We start from the raw sequence: 19781 nt of genomic DNA, 5'->3' as shown, positions 1-19781 counted from the left end.
CATAATCCACAAAGCATAAAATACTATCACTGAAACAACCATACTTGGCACCTCATACCACCACAACCCACCAGCTTATCTCCCCTACTCAACATGCCTCAATCATCCGCTCCACCCGTCCTGTACTCATTCGACGATACCAACCACCTCCAATCATCTTTAGCGAATTTCATCCTCAAGGCTCAGACCGATGCGATCCAACATCGAGGTGTATTCACTATCGCCTTATCAGGTGGTTCTCTACCAAACAACCTCAAACCTTTAGTTGATATAAAGGAAATTCAATGGGATAAATGGCAAGTGTTCTTCGCAGACGAACGAATCGTTCCTTTAGATCACCCCGAATCAAATTATGCTGCCTGCTCGAAAGCTTTCTTGGACCTGGTACCAATAAAGAAAGAACAGATCCATAAGCTCAACACCGAGTTGTTCAGGGAACAAACGAGGATTGACCCCACGGCAGAAATCAAAAAGGAAGAAGAGGATGAAGCTGAGAACGAAGCTGTAGAAATTGCAGATGATTATGAAAAACAACTTGTCAACACATTCGCTGGAGCGAATGCTGCCCGATATCCAACATTCGATCTGATCTTATTGGGAATGGGCCCAGATGGTCACACATGTAGTTTGTTCCCTGGACATGAGCTTTTGTCGGAGAATGATAGATGGGTGGCGGAAATTCAAGATAGTCCGAAACCACCCAAGAGGAGGATTACTTTTACGTGAGTAAGAGCAGCTCCTCTTAACATTCTTCCTTCTACTGAGACTGTTCAACTACTCTTTTACCACTTGCAATGTTTTATGCCTTGGCGTACAATGAGTTGCCGTTTGGCTGATATCCTCCCCATGCTCTCACAGCTATCAAGTCCTCAACCACGCTTTCAGATGCGCCTTCGTAGCTTCAGGAGAAGGTAAACAAGATATGTTGTCTAATATCTTGGATAGACCTGAAGAGGGACTACCATGTTCGAGGGTTAGACCTACCTCGTGAGTGATACTACATCTTACAACGTGATGACCCAAACTTGCTCTAATCTATTCCCATGATTTCTCGTACGGCGTAAACGTATACTTTTCATGACATGTTAAAAACTGATAATCCTCTGGCATCTACAGCCCCGGTCTCGTATTCTGGTTCGTAGACCACGCAGCTTCAGGAAAAGTACAATACCCTAAAACCGAATATAAATGGATCCAAAAAGCTACTGATGACGATCTGATCACTACCGAGAGGAAGAGGCTGAAGGAGGAGATGGACGCTGCGGTCGAAGCGGCTGATCATTAGTCAAAGTGAGGGAGGTTTGGAATGGAAGCACAACAGGGAAGAAGCACATCGTTCATAGTTCATCATGATAGAAGAAAATCCGGCTTTTAGTAGCGATAGTAATCATACCTTTTAGAGTCTTTTTAATTGTTCATAATACTTTTTTTCTGTCATATAGATGGTTTGGTTCACCTTTGTGATTAATTGATTTTCTAAATATAGACGGATGAGTAACAGAAAAGTTAATATTACCACTTCATTGGTACATCTACAGCTGCATACGACGCATGGCCGAAGACGAAAGTTGCTTGACTGGACATGGGGTATGAGACTGCCAATATGGATTTGAACGTGATACCGGCCAAGTGTGCCGCTAATTCCGCAGATACATGGACCGGATGAGATCAAACAATAAGAGATACATGACAGTGTACATCGGTTCTATATGAGCACTAAAGGGGAACAGTGTATATATCTAACTAGATCGATCAAGGTCGGATATTGACTGTATTGAGGAATTCGTTTTGGTCAGCTTAATCAATCAAGCGTTGACATTCAGAAAAGCTGTTCACACTCACATGATTCTCCACATCCACAAGTATCGACTACATTGGGACTAAAATGATGAAAATAATAGAGTCAGCATGTAGAGTAATGATAATCGAGATTGACTCTAAACTCACTTATCAAAGACGAACCCCTGACTCAACCTATTATCTCTCCAATCCATCTTACTTCCAATGATACTGAACAAGGCCTTTGAATCGATCAACACTTTGACACCATCCTGTTCGACGACTTCGTCAAATTTCCCACCAGGTGGTGAAACGTAATCTAGATGATAGGCCATACCGGCGCATCCACGTGATTTGACTGATATTCTAAGTAATTTGGGTGAAGTGGGCGAGGAGATTAGGGCTTTGAGGCGGGAGATGGCGGATGGTGTCTGTGGAAGAAGAGTTAGCAAATTATATGAATATAACAGTATATGACAATGAATGGTGTGATATATATGTATATAGAGAGAGTGTGTGTGTGTGTTACAGTATATCGGTAAGACGAAAGATGAATATCTTAATTTTGATATGAAAGAGTAAACCAACTTACCATACTGATAGCTGCTTTCTTCCCTTTCAATTCTACTTTCCTCCTTGGCGCAGCAGGAGAAGGAGCAGCATGTGAATTCTTTTCTTTACCCTTTGAGTTCTGATCGGCAATTGGACTTGTGAAGGTAGTTGAAGAAGGGATATTCTCAAATTTGGATGGTTGGGATAACGTCTGAGCCAAGGTTGATGCTAGTCTGTATGATGTGGGGGCAAGAGGGGCGTAGTGGAAGTGATGTAAGGTGAGACGGGAGGAAGAGGCGAAGGTTTGTCGTAGTGAGCTTGAGGCCATGTTGACAGATCTGACTAAATGGATGCGATTGATCGATATTGATGAAGGAGCGAGTACAAGTATGTGTAGGTCGTCAACGTATCAGGAATAGCAATCAAAGTTGAAGTATTGAAGATGATTGATAAAGTACTCATGTATTATCTAGTATTGATCGGTCAGCCGATTTGATTTCAATTTCACTCATTCACAAAGGTGGAGTGAGTGTGTACGAGAAAGTGGCAATTCACTCTGCTGACACCGTATTCGATTCTCATTGGACGATATTCCCGCCTGTCACTCGATATATCACCTTCAGGTGTTATCGTCCTCTCTCCTGATCATCATCTATACATGCTTGGTGCTCACTCAGACTTCTTTGCTGAAGCATCATGCATGGCAATATCGACGAATATCCTGTTAAAAGATACTGATGGTGTACCTTATCGACACTGCCCACTTAAGACAAGCTTGTCGGTTATATCGGACATGTCTTCCGGAATACGACCAGGTTCGAGGTTAGTCATGGAATGCGTCATGACATGATCGAGTTGTGACTGGGATTGAACTGTCAACAATGTCAACAATCGATGAGCATCAACCAGACACTGAAGGCGGCTACTAAGACTTCTGAGGAACCTATGATAGAGCTGGACAAAGAAGGGGCTTATGCGGATGATCCTTCGCTCGACTTCCATCTTCCGTCAATCGATCGACTGATTCGTATCATTAGCGTAAGAGCTTCATATATAGATAGATGAACACGGTACCCTGTCAGCTCTCTATTCTGACTCATCCAATCGATCTCGCCATCCGATAATATGCCCCTCTCACCCCCCTTCCGTCCCACAGCGAGTAATTCGTCCTCACCACCTCCCTTAAATGGTCCCCTTCCAACCCTCCCATTCGAGATCATACGTCGCATCATCTTTCACCGACTATCCATCTCGTCCTCCTACCCCTCAGATCTAGAAGATGACTACACTCCCTCTTGGGATGAATGGAATGGGATTAAGGGGAAGATCTCGGCTGAGAAAAAATTGGAAGAGCGAAGGGACGTCACGAGGTCGGCAAGGGGTTTGATGGGTGTATGTAAAGCTTGGAAGGTGAGTCTATCCATCGCCATGATCTCAAAAGTGACTGTTGCTCGTACTGATCTCATTTGATATAGCCCCTTGTGATGAAATACCTATACTCCTCTCCCTACCTAACAACCAACCTCCCCTCGTTAGCTCAGTGTATATTATACGGTGATTCCAAATGGTCTGATATCAACCTTCATACATTCTCCATTCCAGGTAGATACATAACACTCCTTGATCTCAGTACCATCCCCTCGACCGTCCATCCGACGGAAATACGGAAAAGCGTATTGGCGATATTTCCTCTCTTACCTAATTTGCTTCATCTCAAATTACCTTCTGGACCACTCCCATTCCCTTTAGAAGAGGTCGGATATGCACCGTTTGTCAGGAATCTAAAATGCCTGGAGGGGATACATGTGGATCATGCTGATGGATTAGTAGACCTTATAAAGAAAATTACAAACTCAGAGGTTCTTAATGTTGTCGGTTCAACGACATCACACCAATCGGACGAAATAGAGGGTAGAACCCGGATATTGAATCTACCAAAATTGCATACGTTGAAATTGGAAGATATCAATTCTGGTCATTTGTTAGATTGCCTGAACCAATCTGAATTACCAAATCTAAAAAGATTGGTTATAACTCCTTCATCAAGTGGTGCTGTATCGGCATTTCAAGAGATACACGGCAGCAAAATTAGATCGTTAACTTATCTACAAAGCAAGTGCTCTATTTGGTCAATTGTAGAAGACGGATTGATACCATGTGAAAAGATATTAGAATTATATCCTAATCTACAACATTTATCATTCCTCATACCGGATTATGACCTATTGGAAGTGATCATCGAATCACTTCGACATTCACCTAATCATCCTCTAAGTGTGATTACAATATACAAATGGCAAGCACCTTCTTCTGTTTCAAACTCGGATGGTCAACCTGCCCTAGAAGACAGAAGGGGTAAAGATACCTTAACGTTCCTCAACGGATTAGCTGACAATCCACCAAGGGGATTGAAAAGAGTTAATCTAGATGGATTTAAATGGGTGAAGTTGGAATTAGGTAAAATAGCTTTAGATGCAGGGAAATCAGGTCAGATGAGGAAGATAGCCGAGATACTAGATAAAGTGGGGATCGAGTTGGGAGATATGGATGGGAATTTGTCGCCTACTCCGCCTTATACGTGTATAGGAATCGGAGGAGGGGAGAAGGAAAGGGTGTATGGACCTTTGATTGGTGGACGAAGGAGATCGTCAGGTGGTCAGGGGTTGTTGAGGATGAATATGGTTGCGTTGAGTGGGAAGGGAAGAGGGACTGAAAGAGGGAGTGAAGAAGAGGATGGTGGATGATTGTATCTACAGTTGTTCCGTTTGCTTTGTTTGCTATGGGTTGTTCGTCATATCTTGTGAATCATCGTATGTTGTACATACATTCGGTTGTAAGCTGTGTATAAGGTGTTTCCTCAGAGCGAGATGCATATCTTGTATTCATTATAAAAGTTGATTTGGTGGTTCCAAAAATAACCAGATACAACGTGCTCGCACTTGGTTACGTTACTCCCGCTGAATCTCCCATCAACATCAACATCAACATCAACTTTTTTTTTACTTGGTAATACTGTATCGTTTCTGATCCGTTGATCGATATCCCGGTTATCAAATATGGGTAGACTCCAGCATTCTCTAACTGACACCCAACTCAACCTCATTACTCTCGGTTCGATCATTTTAGTGGGAGTGACGTGTTACGTGATGTACAGACATTACCGTAGTATACAGAGTAGGTATGGCAATGGATTGGAAGCTCTACAGTCAAATGATGGGTCCAGAGGTTTGCAACAGAAGGGGACTAGGAAGGTCAAGGCTTCGTAGCGATATATGGGATTATGAGAAGAGAACGAACGACCAGCGAGTAAGTTATTCATCGTGGTCGTTGACTTGATTGAATGCTATATACTGACCAAACTTAGACTGCTTCAGATGGTGAAAACTCACTCGAATCACTTCACGATGATCCCATCCTGGTGCATGTACTTCAACCTACACATAGCGATAGATCCGTAAAACCTCTGACCTGTTCAGAATCTTGTCATGCATGTTTGTATTGCCTGGTCGCTGTAGCGCGATGATGATTGTTTCGGATTGCGCCGATATGCCCAACTCGGGATCATCGAGCATTACACGAGTATTGCTGGAATCAGAGTTGAGTCTAGACCAGGATGCTGCCAAAGCTTAAATCGGACCCATCAGTCCGACGTGTGAGAGCGAGAGAGAGACTAATTCACATCGACAGTAGCGATAGTGTGCTAACCTGGACCAATACACAAGACTATATACGCTCCTTCCCATCATACATCCCGTCTCCTTACTTTCACCTGACTGATTAGTGCAAAAACACATCCCGACGTCATCATAACACTCTCGCTTATCACGCGCTCATACAATATCGAAAAGTGATAATTTGGCATTGAATATAAATCATCATCTTAATATAGTTTAATGATTTGGAATCTTCACCTCAGCTCATCTTAAGATTAGCTATGAGCGTAAGCTGAGGATCAATCTGATAGTCTAGGGTGACCATCATAACAAACAAACACTCGACCCAGTTCAAACAGGAATACACACAACCAACGCAAAGTTCACCCTCACCCTTGAGAAACTTTCTCCTTTCAGATCCTATTCCCACATTCAAAACTCATTTCCAATACGACCGTTCTAGACTTTTAGACTTGTCAGTATGTCATTCAGCGAACAAAGGATCTCGTCATCGGCTTCCACGACCCATCCAAATGGGACCATTCGACCCGCTAGACCTCCTTCAGTATCTTCTCTGAGACATACACATACACATAATCGTGTACAGTCACATTCACATTCAAGAAGACAATCTATAGATACCATAGAAGGGTATTCTCAACCACCTTCGCCTATTACCTATTTTCCCAATCCATCTACTTTCCTATCCAATACCAACGCTTCCTCGTCATCTTCATCTTCACCCAAAGTCAGTACATTGTCAATGTCAAACAGCGTCACCTCTTTACCCGAAGAAGAAAGCGAAAGTCTGGGTCCAACACCTAGGATGTCGTTGGTTAATTTGGATTCTGCCAATTCCAGTCCTCGTTTATCCAGAGGTGGGACAAATATGGAGCATCGCAGGAGATCTAGTGCTCAGCAGGGACAAGGTGTCGGATCACTTAGGACATTTTCAACTCCTATAAATGGATATGGATCTACGAATAACAACAATAATCCAGGATTAGGTTTAACACCTTCCATATCAAATCTTCACAACAACGGCAACAACGATGCAACATTATCTTCACCAAGGAGGATATCAACTTCTCGTGTTCCACCTCCTTCTCGATTGACCCCACCCCAGGGATTACTCAATTTACCCACACATGAAGCTTACTATGGAACTTCTGCTTCACAACCAGGTACAGCTACGACCTCTAGATTTAGGGATAAAGACCTAGCTCATCCACATACTGCTATTCCCCATCATTCCCATTCACTTTCCGCTCAACCATATAACTCTTCTTCATCTTCGTCAAATTCACACTCACACAGAAGACATCTATCTGTCAATTCTCAGATGAACTCACCTCTGTTCCCTAAACAACCTGCGTCGTTACATTTACAGAGTCCCACAGGATCGGTCATGCGAAGGATCAGGAAGACTGCTAGTACGATTGGAATGGGTTTTGGTAGACCGGATAAATACGATGATGAGACGTCGAGGGGGAGACCGGAAGATGAGATGTTGGAGGATGATGAAGGGGAGAGAGCGAATGGAATGAGGGTGTGGTATAGGTTGGTAGCGCTACATAATCACCTTAGCCATGTTGGTGCTCACGCTGACGACGATATAGCTCGTACGTTACCATCGACTGGATACACGATGCGGTGAGTTCACTCAATCACAGAACCGCTATCGAGCTGACCCAAGTTACAGATCAAAGAGTCCTCACGAGTCCGTCGACTACGCCACGCAGCTCATCGGTCCATACGAGGTAAACTCGCCAACTCTTGGGATAGATTCCAAGGATGGCTAGTAGTGACCATTATCGGCATCCTCTCGGCTGTAATTGCATTCTTCATCATCCGAACTGAGATGGCTCTGTTCGATTTGAAAGAGGGTTTTTGCGGATCGTCATGGGGTACAGCGAAGAGATTCTGTTGTGCACCCAGACATCCTTCCAGTCCTCGCGATGCTGGAGAGACGGAGAGTTGTGGAGACTGGATTGAATGGGGGGAATTCTTCGCTCCGAATGAGAAAGGCGGGCCGGAAGGTGCTTGGATATGGGGCGGACCAGAGTTTGTCGCTTATACAATTGTAGCGGTGAGTATGTCTTACATGGATCACATGGGGGCCAAAGCTTATGAGGTTGTGTTGGCAGATTTCCCTCGCCACCCTCGCATCACTCTTGACTGTCTATCTCACTTCGTCAGCCCAACATACCACGTCCAAAGACTCTACATTCCTCACACCGCCTTCTGACCAACCCGCAGACCATTCAAAACCCAAGACCCTGTCTAGAGCTCAATCGTCCACCAACACGAATGAGAGACAACCACTGCTAGAAGGAATCGCCAATGAACCTATCACTCCCCTGATCGAAGCTTTCCCAAGTACCGAACCACCTAGGAAGATAATGTATTATGCTGCTGGATCAGGTATACCAGAGATAAAAACGATCTTAAGTGGATTTGTGATCCATGGGTATCTAGGTGGATGGACCTTGATTACCAAGTCGGTCGGACTGGCGCTGAGCGTAGCGAGTGGATTGAGCTTGGGTAAAGAAGGTCCATTGGTACATATCTCATCGTGTGTGGGGAATATCGTTTCGAGGTTATTCCTGAAGTTCGAATGTAATGAGGGTAAGTCGATATCAGCTTATCAGATGATTTCGTTACTTGCCGCTGATGACTGCTTGGTATTGGTGATGTAGCTAAAAGAAGAGAGATATTATCGGCCGCTTGTGCTGCGGGTGTATCAGTCGCTTTTGGTGCGCCGGTCGGAGGGGTATTGTTCTCTTTGGAAGAGGTGTCGTACTACTTCCCACCGAAGGTAATGTGGAGGAGGTGAGTTGGTGGAGCATACTGCAAAGAAGGCTGTGGCTAATCAGGTGAAATAGTTTCTGGTGTGCTGCTGTCGCTGCGATCACGTTGAAAACACTCAACCCGTTCGGTAATGGTACTTTGGTTCTGGTGAGTATCTCTCGGATTAGTCGCCACTTGTGACGGGCCTGATTAGTCTGGCAGTTCGAGGTGACATATACCAAGGAATACCATTATTGGGAATACATCATCTTTGTGATTTTGGGTGTGTTTGGAGTAAGTGGTGTCATCGCAAACTCTTGAGTCTAGCTGACGATGCTATCCACTCAGGGACTATACGGCGCGGTATTCGCTCGACTCAATATTATATGGAGTAGGGAAGTCAGAGGAGGAACCTGGTTGAAGAATCACCCTATATTCGAAGTTGCATTGGTGAGCTGCCCCTTGCTTTATCACCTTAGGTCAAGCTCACGATATCTAACAGGTCACCCTTCTCACCACGATTATATCGTTCCTCAACCCGTACACCCGGATGGGTGGAACAGAGCTAGTAGCTAGTGTGAGTTGATGAAAAGCTGTCCTTAGACTTCGTCAACTGACATCTACCATAGCTATTCGAAGAATGCAAACCTTCTTCATCCAACAGCATCTGTGTCAATCATCCGCATGAGATCGCCTCAGTCATCTGGAGTATAGGAACGGCTCTGCTCATCAAAGGGTGTTTGACAATCATCACCTTCGGTATCAAAGTACCTGGTAAGTCAGCTGGCGATATAGTGTATAATCGTATGCCAAGCTGATGAATGGTCATAGCCGGTATTTTCATCCCATCACTCGTCGTCGGAGCATGTTTCGGACGGATTGTAGGATTGGTTATGGAATATATCGAATTTGCTTATCCCTCTTTGGGTATATTCGACGTGTGCAGAGAAACGGATTGTATAGTTCCTGGATTATACGCTATGGTACGTCACCCACCACCATGACTTGATGATCCAGATGCTGACTGTGCTTATAGATCGGGGCCGCTGCTACTCTCGCCGGTGTCACACGTACCACCGTTTCCCTCGCTGTGATCATGTTCGAACTCACCTCGACTCTCAACTATGTCGTTCCGGTCATGTTGGGAGTGTTGATCGCTAAGACAGTGGCAGATGGGTTGGAGAAGAAGGGTATATACGATCTGGTCATCGAGTGAGCCTGCCGTCATCATCTCCTTGCATATTATTATCTTACTAATCCGTCTGTCTTTTCAGTCTAAATCAATTACCCTACCTCGACCAGAAACACGAATACCTCTGGGGCTCACGGCGAGCCTCATCCATTGCAGATCGATCTGTCCCCATTCTTCGAGCGGATAAACAACATACCGTCCGATCACTTACTGGTAAATTACTGGAATTGGTCAGATTGGGTATGGCAGATACTGGTTTCCCCGTATTAGTCAAGGAAGTGACCGCCAATGGAGGAAATCCGGGTTTGGGGCTGGAAGGTGGTTTATCATCGGGCAGAGAGAGAAGTTGTCTTAGAGTGGTGGGGTTTTTGGGCATGAATGAATTAGAACATGCTTTGTGTAAGTTAACCTTTTATCACGGATCCCGGATGACTTCACCGTAATCCCGACTTGCTGACATCTGTGGTGTTTTATGGTATAGCCGAACTTTCCGATGAACCCGATGCGACTCTCAACCTAATGCCAGACGACGCATCAGTCCACCGAAGTAGATCATCAGCCATGTCTATCTTCTCTTTCGCGGACTCTTACGTCGATGGAGCTTGGTCACCTTATGATCTTAGTAGATATGTCGACAGGGTGAGTATGAACAACCCCAAAAATCATGAAGGTGATAAGCTAATTCAAAGTGTCTGCATGTTGAATAGGCACCAATAACAGTACAAATTCACTCTCCGCTCGAAGTTGTCCAACAGCTATTCGCGAAATTAGGTGTAAGGCAGATAATAGTCACGAATTCGAGAGGGGTGTTTCAGGGGATGGTAACCAAGAAAGGATGGTTGAATTTCTTGGGTGAATTGGAGGAAGATGGGCATTAGACGTAAATGGGTTTGATTCTAGTGACGATTCAGATATAAACACATGACTTAATGAATATAATGAATACGATCCTTCAACACTTCTCGACCTGCAATCCTGTAATAGTAGTTTGACATCCCTCGCCCCACCGAAGCTCATCAGTCAGCGAGTAACATGTCAGGTGTAACTTTCATCTTACCATGATAAACCTTCTAGCCGTATGTTTGTACCAAGAAACTTCCAAAACTCCAAAATTCTGGAAGATTTGATGGTCGAAACGCCAACCCCCCTTTGGCAAGACTGGCATGTTATTGGGTTGGCAATCCCATCATTTTTTGTGTAAAGCAATTGCTCTGGAGGTCGACGACTTCACTTCTTTGGACTCCGATCTTCAACAAAGCGTCTTCGGGGTCGGCAGCTGCGCCTGAGATTGCCTGGAGACACAGCTCCACTCTGCGTCAGCCATGTCCTCTCAGACGAGCTAGGGTAAGCTGGGAGTGGGTAGTTTAGGGACAGACGATGTTGATAACGGCTCGAATGTCCGTTAGGGAGGTGGGTGGAGCATCCTCAATAAGAGATTGAGAGATAGCTTGATCTACGGCAGAGAATGGGTCCTCAGTGAGTATATTGTAAGAGACCAATAAAGCTGGATGCCGATAAAGCAACGGAATGTTCACTTACCACCTGTCCCAATTGTATCTGTATAGGGAACAAGTGCTTGTTCGGGGTTCGGACCCCTTTGGTGTTCTTCCAGGAATTGGTCGATGCTGAAGAATCGATCGATTCCCTGATTGAATAGGTAGGGACCGTCCAATGTGAGCACCGCTCCCTCCACTAGATAGCCTTCCCTGGACTAGAAGACCAGGCAAAGCCTTCTTCGAAGACCCGTAGGGTGCGTAGGGGTACATACTTTGCTTCGCTAGTGTAATTCTCCTACGAGATTAGGAAAGCGATGACTATGATATCAGAACCAAGGCGATACGAGTGAAAAGTGAGCTGACTCGAAAACGGGAAGCAAGCACAATACTTGATATCGCATAGCAAGTTCAGCATCCTTTGAGTAGGTCAATGCGCATTTGTAATCACATCATCGCCAGTATATACGCGACTATCAACAAATCTGACGATACCTCATTAACAAAAATACAGCCAGTGATAGACATCAAACATCGCTTCTCTCTTGTCGATGTGATCGGATCATCATCCTCGCCATGAGTCGGCGAAACCCACTTGACTTAGCATCGGATCCTCCGTCCAAGGGAACTTTGTACTTGGTTCTCAGTTCATCGAGCAGATCATCATGTGTGACTTTCATTTCAGGATCATCCGACAGACTCTTGAGGCTATTGTGGTACTTGGACAGATCATCTAGGACGTCTGATCGATCAGACGTCGCAATAGCTTTGATGAGAGGACTCGCTCTTTGTAGAGGATCAGTCTCACGTGAGAGTCGTTCAGTCAATTTCTTTTTGGTATGCCCAATTGCCGCCCAATTCCATCGTTCAACATAACCTTTCCAAGTTTCATCGCTTATTCCCCCGTCATCCCTTGATAAACCCTCTCGGATAGCTTTCCTAATGGCCTCGGAGTAATTGGGTGATCTCATCATATCATCCCATCTATCTTTGACTTGGTGATGAGCAAAACTGGTTGTCTCATCTGGAGAAAACTCTGACGGCGTCATATCCAATCCATATTTTGTACTCAATTGTTCGGTTTTGTCGAAATAAAATTTTCGAACATGGTTCATATGGGTTTCCATAGGACCCTCAATTATGATGTTAGTCAGTTCTTCTCTGAAAGTCTGCAAAGAACGGAAATCTTTGATTCGCTCCCTCCACCCGATCGAGTTCTTGGTTTGGTTTGTACATCCAATGGCTACAATGGCTACGTATACTAAGCGGTTCATTCAAGTAGAAATAATCCATGTACTCCAATACTCTTTGTTGTAAATCGTTGATATCCATTTCAGTGATTTGATCACCGTCGTTTTCAGCATCAGGGCCAGTGGGCCAAACGATCTAAATGACTGAACTGATATTGGTGATGCCATTGTGAGGGCATTTATCCAAGATCTGTTGACGCACTGATCATTGATGGGGAATGCAAAGTAAGGTACGATCAATCATGATTGGGAAGTTTTTCACTCACAATCAGCATCTTCGCCCAGTTGAGATAACAGTTGAGATCTCTTTACATTCAAAGACGGAGAAGATGGTGAAGCCCTTGTGATTGGAACTAGAGCGATACTGTCATCCGGTCCTTGTTCGGATTCTGCCAAGAGCTCATGGATGGTTGGAAATGGGCGAGGGCCTGTGGATGAACTTACATTACCCGCGAATCGGGTGTCAGAGCTCTCCTCGTCTTTGCTCACTAGCGCAGTGTGATTGGACATTTATTTTGATGGGTGATTAAATGGCGATCAGTGTAGTAAGCGGCAAAGAAACTTCATCATCTTATATGCGTTTAGCTGTACATTAAGGTCGATCTGGATCTGCCCCGGGCATAGCCTCAAAGAAGGCCTTTTGAGCCGAATCAGAAGGCAACATGGGACCTCAAAGGAGGTTCACGATCCTTCTATCTATGTTGAGAGAAGCACCGTGCATTCTCCCTTCCTTTGGACAGGCTAAGCGAAATCTGACAGGCGATGATCGTATCTCTCTAAGCGAGCCAATATCCCCAGCCCCCATCAATTTCCAATGCATCAAATGGAAGTAAACAGTGTTTGTAGACGAGACAGATACGACGTTCACTTTATGTCAAGCTCCGAGATAATATCTGCCACTTCATCGAGCTCTTCATCCGATTCTTCGACATCTTCTGTATCAGTGAACACACCATACTTTCTTGATGATCTTTTTCTCAGCATATTCTGATGATGCGCAGCTCGTCTACTTGACCTATTATCCGATAAGATTGCATCAGTGTAAGTATTCGAAGCTTCAGTGATGTATCCGAGATCGTCAATTCTTTCATCTTCGATAATTCCATCACCCTTGTGATTTGCAAGCGTTTCAATCAGGGGATCAGCGAAGTGATAATCTTCAGGGACATCTTCCAGTTTATCAATGATTCTGCCTCTGGATAACGAATGGGTCGTTTCGCCCATCTCTTTTAACCGTTCGTTCCAAAGGGTGTTGTACTCTTCGGGATAAACAGGTACTTCGGACTTTCGGGCAACTTGTTTACCTTTATCACCTCCTGTTCGGACCAAGTCTCGACTTTGGTTTTCTTCTGTTTGAGCAGTGATCAAACGAGATGCAGATCATTGATGAGTCCGACGCAGACTGAGTCAGGTAATAATTAAACTTCTTGGCCATCTCACGATATTTCGGAACTTGAACAGATGATCGTAATCATCTCTAGTACTCTCAATTTTGCCATCTGGGTATACTTCATGGTACATGAGGCTACCATCTGGAGCATCATCACCGTCGTCGTCACCGTCATTTTCGTAGGAAAACTCCAATCTGTATTTTTGACATAGTTCACTAACGAGATCCCGATAGCAGGTTCTCAAATGTTTTGAGCTCTTTGCATCAATGTTATCTCTCATCAGATCCCTACCTGTATTTCTGTCATGACTTAATGTCTTAACATCTTCACTTCTCTCCTTTTTCGTGTACAGAACGGGTTCTTCCGGATCATGAATGACGGTTGATCCAATCGCTCTCATCAACGGATCGTCCTCGTAGTATGCCCTCATATGTAGATGAAATCGTTTCTTCAACCTTGCCAAATCCATTTGAGTCTCATAACCTTTCTCGTTCTCCGGCCGAACGACCTCAATCACGGAGATGGAATCTCTCAGTCCACTAAGGGGACAATCCTGTTTGAGTTCCTCATGAACTGTTGGAAAAACCAACAGCATAAAGTGAATTTAAACGATACCCTGAATAGTGGAAGGGAAATTACTCACCAGTCATGTTATCCTTTGGAATAGTTAAAACTTCCGTTCGATTGACTAATACTCCCGAAGAAAGTACAGCCTTAGAGGCACAGAGAGTGAGTGCCTGATTGATGTCTGCACTTATTCGACTACCACTTGGGTGGAGAACCTCATCAATGCAGGGCATAAGTGGTCGGTGCACGCTAGGAGAGGTCATACCGGTATTTTGGTGTACGACGCCAGATTGATTGGCGGTGTCTGAGGATATTGGCGGCATGATCGGTCTATTTGTATAGTATGTCAAAAGCTAAAACCATGATGGTAGTCTTTCAAGGCTTGGACCCTTCTTATATCTTTTGGGAATCATGCGGCATTGCATTATGTCGCGGTGGTTCTTTGAGAGAGCAAGAAGAGCAGGGCAAGGAACACAGAAGCAAACGTAATATTTTTCAGCCAGGAAGGCACACCCTCCCTTTCACTGTATCTCCTTTGATCATATATCATCGTCTCGAATCCCATCTTATGAAGGGAATGACACACCCCTTGACTACAGGTACACATACGTCGCTATGCTTGTCACACGGGTCACACATGGATATGTACTATCAGGTTGCACCAGCGTGTGGCAAATTCGATGAAGTGTCTTCATATGAACACAGTTTTATATATGTAGCGAGGACCTATGCATCACTTCAACACATAAGGAGGCTGTCCAGCTCCAAGCCATGTACTGTGCTGTGTTGTACTGTTGCGGCTACTCAGCAGCTGAATTCAACGAGTTTCCACCCTTGTCTAAGGCTTTGTAAAGTTCCTGGAGGACGTCACAGCATCTCCTACCGGCATCAGCATAGCTTGCAGCATCTTTAGTGCGTTTGGACTCCTCAAATTGACTTTTGACGTTAGACTGATCATACGCTTCGAGCAAAGTCATACTGCCGTTACCTACCATCCAAACATCAGCTGTCAGCAAAACAGCAAAAACAACTTGAGTAGCAGACGAGCTAAGACGTACTGGTAGTATATCTGTGTATAATTTCTAATAAATCCGCACGAGTGGCTTCGTCGATGGTCGATGTGTTTTGGGAAGACATGATGTTTGTTATCCGTAATTTGAGGGACAAGTTAGTATGAATATCATTGGAAAACTCTGTCCAGACTAAAATGGGCTTATATAAGCTGAATTGTCTCAAAGTTCGTAGGTCCAGAACACCTTGCTATACAGTACGAAACTGACAATCCTTTATGCTGACGAGAGATTCAGATGCTTAACGTATTGCTGTACCGTTCATATATAGAAAGATCCATTATACTATAACACTTGTTGTTTTCTCCCTTGTATGTAACTTCTTTAAGTCTCATATTGCTGTGTCAAACACCAATGAGCTTACTGTCACTTCGTCATTTCTACGGCCACAAAGGGTAGCTTGAGTGGTCGATAATAGTCAACTTCCGTAGAATTGCATATCTGTATGTGTTGCCGCCGCATGTGAGGATTGTTGCACGCCATTCTTAATACGAGATCGGGTAAAGGTACATACTATATACACTATGTATCATCAATTTCATGTGGTGTGCTGCTTTGACATCTGATATTGAGTAATCAGTAGATGGGATGCTCTTTCTAGTAGATATCTCCTGAAACACGAGCTCGATCGTAAGACAGCCTCTATCCTCGCTTCATGGAACTTCAAATATCTGATTGCTCCGACCCGCTGGGTGGTTTAGCTGGAGTCAGGTTATTCTGAATCTGGAAGCTCAGAAGTCAAATTTGGTGAAATATATATATATATATATATATTTGCATGCTGTTCTCCAAAAAGCCCGCTGTGACAAATAAGTGCTCCATGTTGATCATCCTTTATGCCACTTTGGCGGTCGTTCGAAGATCTTCGGCAGAAGTGGTACGTTGATGTCGAGTACTATGGTGCACCGCCACGACATTCTGAGACGATACTCTACATTTGTAACTTCCCTCAAAGGACCAACGGAGACTGATGTTTTGCTGCTCATACTTGTAAAATCGGGAATGGGGTGGACCACCTCCACCTCCCGTTCCCCGGGAATCTCCGCGCTCTCCAACTCGTGAATGAAATGGGTGGCCAAACCTGTCAAGCAAATGATCCGCACCTATCTGAACCTATTGACCTATCACGGAGATTGACAATTGCCTTCATCGATTCAACACAAGTTCCCATCGATCCTCGTATCATAAGCTCTTCAGCCTACAATATCCTTCTGACATCGCAAATCTCAACCAAGGATGACATCTCTCCTTCGATCTGCTCTTCCATCCATATCTCGCCCCTTTCCTATCCGATCACTATCCACCTTCTCTCCCCTCCTATCCAAAAACGCACCATCCTTCTCTCGACCTGGTCCTCCACCTCTCCCGCCATCCGACCAAGCAGAGTTCGAAGCTCTGATCAAAGCGAACGAGACGATTGGCGCCTCGCCCGATATAGTTGACAATCCCCAAAAGGGGATCAAGGCATCGGAGGAGTTGCACAAGGACGTTAGGAGAGGACCAAGACCCGATTTCGAGGGTGATGTCAATCCCAAGACGGGCGAGAGAGGAGGGCCGAAGAGTGATCCGTTCAAGGCTGGGGATCAGGATTGGAGTTATGCAGGGAGAGTTACGGTGAGTTTGAGTGATATCTGGGATCTCAAGGTGAGGAGGAGAACGCTGATGTTTTGTCTTCGATCATGATAGGATTTTTGATCTGAATTCAACAGAAGCAATGAACTTCCATCAGTGATCAAGATATCCCTTGACATCATTTACCATGTCACACCAAATTCACACATTATCACTTATATCATTTGTAGATGACCAATCACAATGCATTGCACTGTAGCGTTAATTCTCTTTGACCAGACTCCCAACTTTCGGATACAACCCCCTATATTGCTTTATTGCACCGTGACAACACGACGACATGAGTGAGAGCACAGAATGGATATCATTCGTAATGTTATCACTACATCACATCACAAGGAAAAACAACGTAACCAAAGTTATGTCCAGAGGGTATATACACAAAAAAAAAAACACGTAGCTAGCTGAATATAACAATCCAGACTTGAGTAATCCGATACCACGAATCTATCTCTAAGATACTTCTGACTGATCTTCCCTTCCCTCCTTCTCTGCTCTTTCACCTAACATGATCGACCGCAAGCGAGAGTGGATAGGTGGATTCAATAGGTAGATTAATTAGCATATTGCCTGGTCCATTCTTTAGCTTGGGCGATGGCTGCACTCTGGTTCTCTTTCCAGTTCTGCGCTACGTCGTTGGCGAGGGGATCATCGGGGTTGGGAGCTCCCAGAAGAGCTTGGATGGAGAGGCTAAAGTGGAGAAATGGTGAGAGTGGGATCAGCTTGCTGTCAAAGAGAGGTACGGGATGGGCATGTAGGATTATTTGCGTAATTTAAGTGTAGGGTGTGGAAGGGAAAACACTCACAGGACAGTTCGGATTTGCAATGCTGGAGACCATTTATCTTTCAGAATATCGAGACAGATTCTACCGAGTTTGTCTATTATGATATAAGGATTTCAGCATGGCTCGTTAGTGCTCAATAATGGAATGGTGATTGAAGATGGACATACCGATATTTGGGTGACTATTTGATAATCATAGCCCATTATCAGCTGGATTGCTTCGTGACGTATCGTTACACCTATTCGCAAACACTCACTAGATTTTGGTTAAGAATCTTACTTTTGGTGGGTTCATAGGATACTCTTCAGGTAAGAACAGCTCGAGCTTGAATATACCTCCTATATGACGGTAAAGGGGGATAAACAGAAAGTTGGGAGGGAAGAAAACGAAATCGTTGATTAGCGAGCCGAACCGAAGACACGCAAAGGACAGCTGAGTTTAGTTTACTCACCTTCATATGGCGATGACTCCGGTCCAGCAACAGTCACATCGAAATGTCTCAAATTATCATCCTTGGGTGCTGCTGATATACCAGGTGGTGAATCTGCCATAAGACGTTCTGTCTCCTATACGATCGAACGGTTGGTGGATGTGAGATTGAAAGGTGGGAAGTGGACATTTCAAGATGATTTCGAAAAAGATCACCTCAGTCAGTATAAGTGCTCGTGCCCCAGGCGGTATTTGACATTGACGAACCTTCAAAATACGCTTGGGCAAACCTGACATCGTTTCGCGCTCTTCTAATCTAATCTACGAATCGAATGTGGGAAGACCTGGATCGGACAATGCTATTACTATTCTGATCGGCTTTGCTTGGCTAAAAATCGGTATCTCACTCACTGTGACAGGTGATGTATATGCTCTACGTGAATAGTGTACTCGATGCTATTGAAGATTATGCTAAGCATAAGCAACAGATGAATCTCGCTTTCCATGTCTTGCATGACGTTTGAGGATGGTCATCTCATCCTCATCAACAGCCAGTGCACCAGTGGTGTTTGGGATAAAATGCAATAAAATCCATCTGGTAAATATTCATCGTCAGCTCGGTTATGTAACCGGTGTTCATGATGTCGCTCTTCATGACCTGTTGGTGTACACGCTCTCCGTTGTTCGCTCTCCGTTATGAAGACACGCATATGTGGATAGAAGAGCGTGAGCTCTTGGTGCCATCTCGGAGCAAGTGTGCGGTGAGCAAATAATGGAGCGCAAGTATGTCTCCGTCGGTGGAAGAGCGACTACCTCGATCGGCGGGAAAGAAGAGCGTGGTCTGCTTGTACCTCAAAGAACAATGGATGACCATATCGCTCTCCTTCTCTCAACTGCTCATATTGATGCTTTTCAGCTTCCGCTCTTCATGACTGTGACCCAGAGCGCATATCCATTTGATCGATATGCATAGCATCCAAGTTAGCTCTTTGACGCTGACTGCTTTGTCGCTCTCCTTCGATGTCAGTCAGACCGGTTATATCTCTCAGGTATAGCCGTAATGAAAGATAAATATCGAAATAGACTGAATGGAATTGGTTGAATCAAAAGATCAACAATCCAGCTCTTCTTTACTTTCTCTTTCGCTCTCCTTCACATCCAGTCTATTGGCAGCATCAGCATATATCTCAAGCTCGTA

General features: G+C 44.5%; 10 protein-coding genes across 10 annotated transcripts; 4 read left to right on the top strand and 6 right to left on the bottom strand.

The window, feature by feature from the left end:
- Window positions 1-93: 93 nt before the first annotated feature.
- Window positions 94-1285, top strand: L199_006344 (6-phosphogluconolactonase; the record flags this gene model as incomplete). Its single annotated transcript, XM_064892044.1, has 3 exons — window positions 94-722; window positions 859-987; window positions 1117-1285. 3 exons carry the CDS (start codon window positions 94-96, stop codon window positions 1283-1285), a joined length of 927 nt encoding a protein of 308 aa, XP_064748116.1.
- A 467-nt stretch (window positions 1286-1752) lies between these two features.
- L199_006343 (uncharacterized protein) lies at window positions 1753-2659 on the bottom strand (the record flags this gene model as incomplete). Its single annotated transcript, XM_064892043.1, has 4 exons — window positions 1753-1769; window positions 1843-1880; window positions 1948-2210; window positions 2372-2659. The coding sequence occupies 4 exons, from the start codon at window positions 2657-2659 to the stop codon at window positions 1753-1755; spliced, it is 606 nt and encodes a 201-aa protein (XP_064748115.1).
- Window positions 2660-3456: 797 nt separating this feature from the next.
- On the top strand, window positions 3457-5075 carry L199_006342 (uncharacterized protein; the record flags this gene model as incomplete). The annotated part of the gene is made up of 2 exons (XM_064892042.1): window positions 3457-3741; window positions 3807-5075. 2 exons carry the CDS (start codon window positions 3457-3459, stop codon window positions 5073-5075), a joined length of 1554 nt encoding a protein of 517 aa, XP_064748114.1.
- A 1390-nt stretch (window positions 5076-6465) lies between these two features.
- Window positions 6466-10844, top strand: L199_006341 (uncharacterized protein; the record flags this gene model as incomplete). Its single annotated transcript, XM_064892041.1, has 15 exons — window positions 6466-7544; window positions 7604-7637; window positions 7687-8073; window positions 8132-8612; window positions 8684-8816; window positions 8870-8942; window positions 8997-9068; window positions 9123-9224; window positions 9277-9351; window positions 9404-9548; window positions 9606-9757; window positions 9811-9986; window positions 10049-10365; window positions 10448-10605; window positions 10674-10844. The coding sequence occupies 15 exons, from the start codon at window positions 6466-6468 to the stop codon at window positions 10842-10844; spliced, it is 3555 nt and encodes a 1184-aa protein (XP_064748113.1).
- A 1142-nt stretch (window positions 10845-11986) lies between these two features.
- On the bottom strand, window positions 11987-12733 carry L199_006340 (uncharacterized protein; the record flags this gene model as incomplete). Its single annotated transcript, XM_064892040.1, has 1 exon — window positions 11987-12733. One exon carries the CDS (start codon window positions 12731-12733, stop codon window positions 11987-11989), a length of 747 nt encoding a protein of 248 aa, XP_064748112.1.
- A 112-nt stretch (window positions 12734-12845) lies between these two features.
- Window positions 12846-13219, bottom strand: L199_006339 (uncharacterized protein; the record flags this gene model as incomplete). The annotated part of the gene is made up of 2 exons (XM_064892039.1): window positions 12846-12910; window positions 12976-13219. 2 exons carry the CDS (start codon window positions 13217-13219, stop codon window positions 12846-12848), a joined length of 309 nt encoding a protein of 102 aa, XP_064748111.1.
- Window positions 13220-13573: 354 nt separating this feature from the next.
- On the bottom strand, window positions 13574-14990 carry L199_006338 (uncharacterized protein; the record flags this gene model as incomplete). The annotated part of the gene is made up of 3 exons (XM_064892038.1): window positions 13574-14058; window positions 14392-14673; window positions 14744-14990. The coding sequence occupies 3 exons, from the start codon at window positions 14988-14990 to the stop codon at window positions 13574-13576; spliced, it is 1014 nt and encodes a 337-aa protein (XP_064748110.1).
- A 477-nt stretch (window positions 14991-15467) lies between these two features.
- Window positions 15468-15804, bottom strand: L199_006337 (uncharacterized protein; the record flags this gene model as incomplete). The annotated part of the gene is made up of 2 exons (XM_064892037.1): window positions 15468-15655; window positions 15726-15804. 2 exons carry the CDS (start codon window positions 15802-15804, stop codon window positions 15468-15470), a joined length of 267 nt encoding a protein of 88 aa, XP_064748109.1.
- Window positions 15805-16973: 1169 nt separating this feature from the next.
- Window positions 16974-17420, top strand: L199_006336 (uncharacterized protein; the record flags this gene model as incomplete). Its single annotated transcript, XM_064892036.1, has 1 exon — window positions 16974-17420. One exon carries the CDS (start codon window positions 16974-16976, stop codon window positions 17418-17420), a length of 447 nt encoding a protein of 148 aa, XP_064748108.1.
- A 503-nt stretch (window positions 17421-17923) lies between these two features.
- L199_006335 (ubiquitin-conjugating enzyme E2 N) lies at window positions 17924-18880 on the bottom strand (the record flags this gene model as incomplete). The annotated part of the gene is made up of 6 exons (XM_064892035.1): window positions 17924-18059; window positions 18176-18248; window positions 18322-18335; window positions 18411-18492; window positions 18606-18720; window positions 18851-18880. 6 exons carry the CDS (start codon window positions 18878-18880, stop codon window positions 17924-17926), a joined length of 450 nt encoding a protein of 149 aa, XP_064748107.1.
- Window positions 18881-19781: the final 901 nt, after the last annotated feature.

This window comes from Kwoniella botswanensis, chromosome 1, assembly GCF_036426115.1.
Source record: "Kwoniella botswanensis chromosome 1, complete sequence".
Taxonomy (NCBI): domain Eukaryota; kingdom Fungi; phylum Basidiomycota; class Tremellomycetes; order Tremellales; family Cryptococcaceae; genus Kwoniella; species Kwoniella botswanensis.
This window is presented reverse-complemented; position numbering and strand designations above follow the sequence as displayed.